At 48.2% G+C, this 3306-nt stretch overlaps 1 protein-coding gene across 1 annotated transcript in view; it reads left to right on the forward strand.

Annotated features, from left to right (window-relative positions):
• The first annotated feature begins 1182 nt into the window (after nt 1-1182).
• LOC107296357 (major histocompatibility complex class I-related gene protein-like) overlaps nt 1183-3306 on the forward strand; it is a 4009-nt gene continuing 1885 nt past the window's right edge. Inside the window, exons 1-3 of the mRNA XM_015825703.2 lie at nt 1183-1336; nt 1849-2124; nt 2336-2644. Of these exons, the coding sequence (XP_015681189.2) occupies nt 1183-1336; nt 1849-2124; nt 2336-2644 (739 nt within the window). The remainder of the gene's footprint in view (nt 1337-1848; nt 2125-2335; nt 2645-3306) is intronic.

Genomic DNA, 3306 nt, shown 5'->3' on the forward strand with positions numbered 1-3306 from the left:
CCAAGCGGATGGGCGAGTCACGTCTGAACCTCCTCGCGCGACCGTGAAGGCATGGGGGAGGGGGAAGGTCAGCAAGACTAGCTCAAGAGGTCAGGGCTTCAGCTGCCTGGCCCAGAAAGTCCATTTCCAAGGGACTGGGACTTTTACGGGTCAGTCCAAAGCTCTTCTGGAGTTCACACCTCTTCCAGGTTCACACGCGCAGGATTAGCACTGATGAGGTTCCCTAGTCTGGGTAATGAAACTGCAAGGAAACAAGCCAGCTCGGAGAAGCACCCAGGACCCCTCCGGATTGTAAACTTGCCACTATTAATTTGGGATTAATGATGACAATGAGATTCTGGGACAGTCCTGAGTTGTAATTTATTTATTTATTTATTTATTTATTTATTTATTTATTTATCTCTCCCTTCCTCCCTCCCTCCTTTCCTTCTCCCTCTTTCTCTTTCTCTTTCTTTCCCTCCCTTTTTTCTTTCTTTCTTTCTTTTTCTCCCTCCCACCCTTTCTTCCTTTCTTTTTCTTTCTCCCTCCCTCCCTCTTTCTTTTTTTCTTTTTCTTTCTCCCTCCCTCTTTCTTTCCCTCCCTCCCTCTCCTTCCTTTCTTTCTTTCTCTTCCTCCCTCTTTCACTTTCTCCCTCTTTTTCTTTCTTTCCTCCCTTTTTTCTTTCTTTCTTTCCTTTTCCCTCCCTCCCTCCCTCTTTCTTTTTTCTTCCCCTCCGTCTCTTTTTCTTCTTTCTCTCTCTTTCCCTCCCTCCCTTTTTCTTTCTCCCTCCCTCCCTCTTTCTTTTTTCTTTTTCTTTCTCCCTCCCTCTTTCTTTCCCTCCCTCCCTCTCCTTCCTTTCTTTCTTTCTCTTCCTCCCTCTTTCTTCTTCACTTTCTCCCTCTTTTTCTTTCTTTCCTCCCTCTTTTCTTTCTTTCTTTCCTTTTCCCTCCCTCCCTCCTTCTTTTTTCTTCCCCTCCGTCTCTTTTTCTTCTTTCTCTCTCCCTCCCTCCCTTTTTCTTTCTCCTTCCCTCTTTCTCTTTCTTTCTCCCTCCTTCCCTCTTTCTTTCCCTCCCTCCCTCTCCTTCCTTTCTTCCTAATTCTGCCCTTTTACCATTTCCCTTTCTAGGCTCTTCCAAGCACTCCCTATGTTATTCCTACCTGCAAGTGTCAGAGCCCAGCCAGGGGCTACCTCAGTTTCTCTCCATGGTCCACCTGGACAACCAGCCCATCGCTCGCTATGACAGCCTCACCAGGGAGATGGAACCTCTGGTGCCTTGGATGGAAAGGGTGGAGGTGAAGGACTTTCTGGAGCCTGACTGGGTGTTCAGGGCTGACCTGGAGAGTGTGCAGAATGAAGGTGAGCAGGTGGATTCTTCCCTTCAGCCGTGAATATTCACTCTCAATTCTCGCCTTCTACAGCCTGTCACTTCCACTATCATCCAAAGAAACAAGTTCCCAGAGGTCATGGAATGAAAGCAGAACAAGGACACCCCCCCCAAACACACAAACACACCCCACAAAGATGGAGCAAAGCAACTACCGTATGAAACCACCCACACATACATTGCAAGAATCATACCCAAGTGCCAGGATTTCTTTGTCTCTTTTGATCTTCAAGGATGCAAAGAGAGTGATGGGATTTTTTTTCTTGGGAGGGGAAGGGAGAGAGAGAGAGAGAACTTCATTCTCCCCCCTCCATTTTAAAGGGCACTTCTGTCTCTATTTATTTGTGAAACAGATTTGTAGCTCCTGATAGTAAAATTCGTGTCTTCATCTAGATTGAAACTCCTGGTGAGGAGGGGGCTGGAAGGGAGCACATGGGGGGGAAGAACTCCCACCCTTTCCAACCTCATTGAGGTTCTTCTTCAGGGCTTCACACCTGGCAAGCAATTTTGGGCTGTGAACTCAGGGAAGACGGGAGCCAAGAAGGCTATTTCCACTACGGCTACGATGGGATGGACTTCATCAGCTTCGACAAGGAGAGCCTCAGATGGGTGGCAGCTCAGCCCCAGGCTGAGAAGATCAAGGAGAAGTGGGAGGATGATCCAAGATGGTCCCAGGGAAATAAAGTCTACCTGGAAGAGAACTGCACTGAGTGGCTGCAGAGATACCTGTCTTATGGGAAGAAGGCTCTGCAGAGATCAGGTGAGTCTATTGGAGAAGGAAATCTCTAGGCTGGGTTTTGAGGATGCAGGTGGGGGGGTCCTGTTTTGGGGAAAAGCCATCCTTGTGTTTCACCTTGCCTCCCAGGAGGCTGTAGCATGTCTAAACTTTGGAGCCTACTAAACGTTCAGGAGAGAAGCAGGTCTAGTCATAGTACGACATTCCTGCTCTGAAATCATCTTGTTTCTTGCAGAGCACCCAGTGGGGAAGGTGACCCACAAGACCGCCAGTGACAACGTGGAGGTCCTCATCTGCCAGGCCTTTGGCTTCTACCCCAAGGAGATCCAGGCCACCTGGATGAGGGACAGAGAGGTCTGCCAGTACGAGACCCTCCATAGGAACGTGGCCCCCAACTCAGATGGGACCTACTATGTCTGGCTCAGCATTGATATCGACCCCAAGGAGAAGGACCACTACTGGTGCCGTGTGATGCCTGATGACTTACAGGAGCCCCTGGTCTTGGCCTGGAAGGAAGAGCCTGATGAAAAACTGCAACATCCAGGTAAGTAGAGAGGAATTAGCACCTGTGTTGGAAAGAATGAATTAAAAAAATCTGCTGGACCATCTCAGATGTTGTGATGCAGAAAAAGAACCATCCCTGTGTCCATCTGCTGGAGCCTTCTGCTGAGATGGTGCTAATGGCAGAGCTTCTTTGAGAGATGCAGGGTGGACCCTCCCACCAACTATAAGGCCCCTCCCGTAAAAAGTATTATGAACATGAGCTATAAAGGGAGGGAAATCCCAGATGGACCATTTTCTACTTTCGGGGAAGAATCTTCCTTCATCTAGGTTGCTTCTCTCCTTGATTAGTTTCCATCCCTTGCTTCTTGTCCTGCCTTCAGGCGCTTTGGAGAATAGCTTGACTTCCTCTTCTTTGTGGCAGCCCCTGAGATATCGGAACACTGCTATCGTGTCCCCCCTCGTCCTTTTCTTCGTTAAACTAGACATACCCAATTCCAGCAACTGTTCCTTATATGTTTTAGCCTCCAGTCCCCTGATCATCTTTGTTGCTCTTCTCTGCACTCTTTCTAGAGTCTCAACATCTTTTTTACATCGTGGTGACCAAAACTGGATGCAGTATTCCAAGTGTGGCCTTACCAAGGCATTGTAAAGTGGTATTAATACTTCACGTGATCTTGATTCTATCCCTCTGTTAATGCAGCC

Source organism: Protobothrops mucrosquamatus, unplaced genomic scaffold, assembly GCF_001527695.2.
Source record: "Protobothrops mucrosquamatus isolate PMUCROS unplaced genomic scaffold, P.Mucros_1.0 scaffold2762, whole genome shotgun sequence".
Taxonomy (NCBI): domain Eukaryota; kingdom Metazoa; phylum Chordata; class Lepidosauria; order Squamata; family Viperidae; genus Protobothrops; species Protobothrops mucrosquamatus.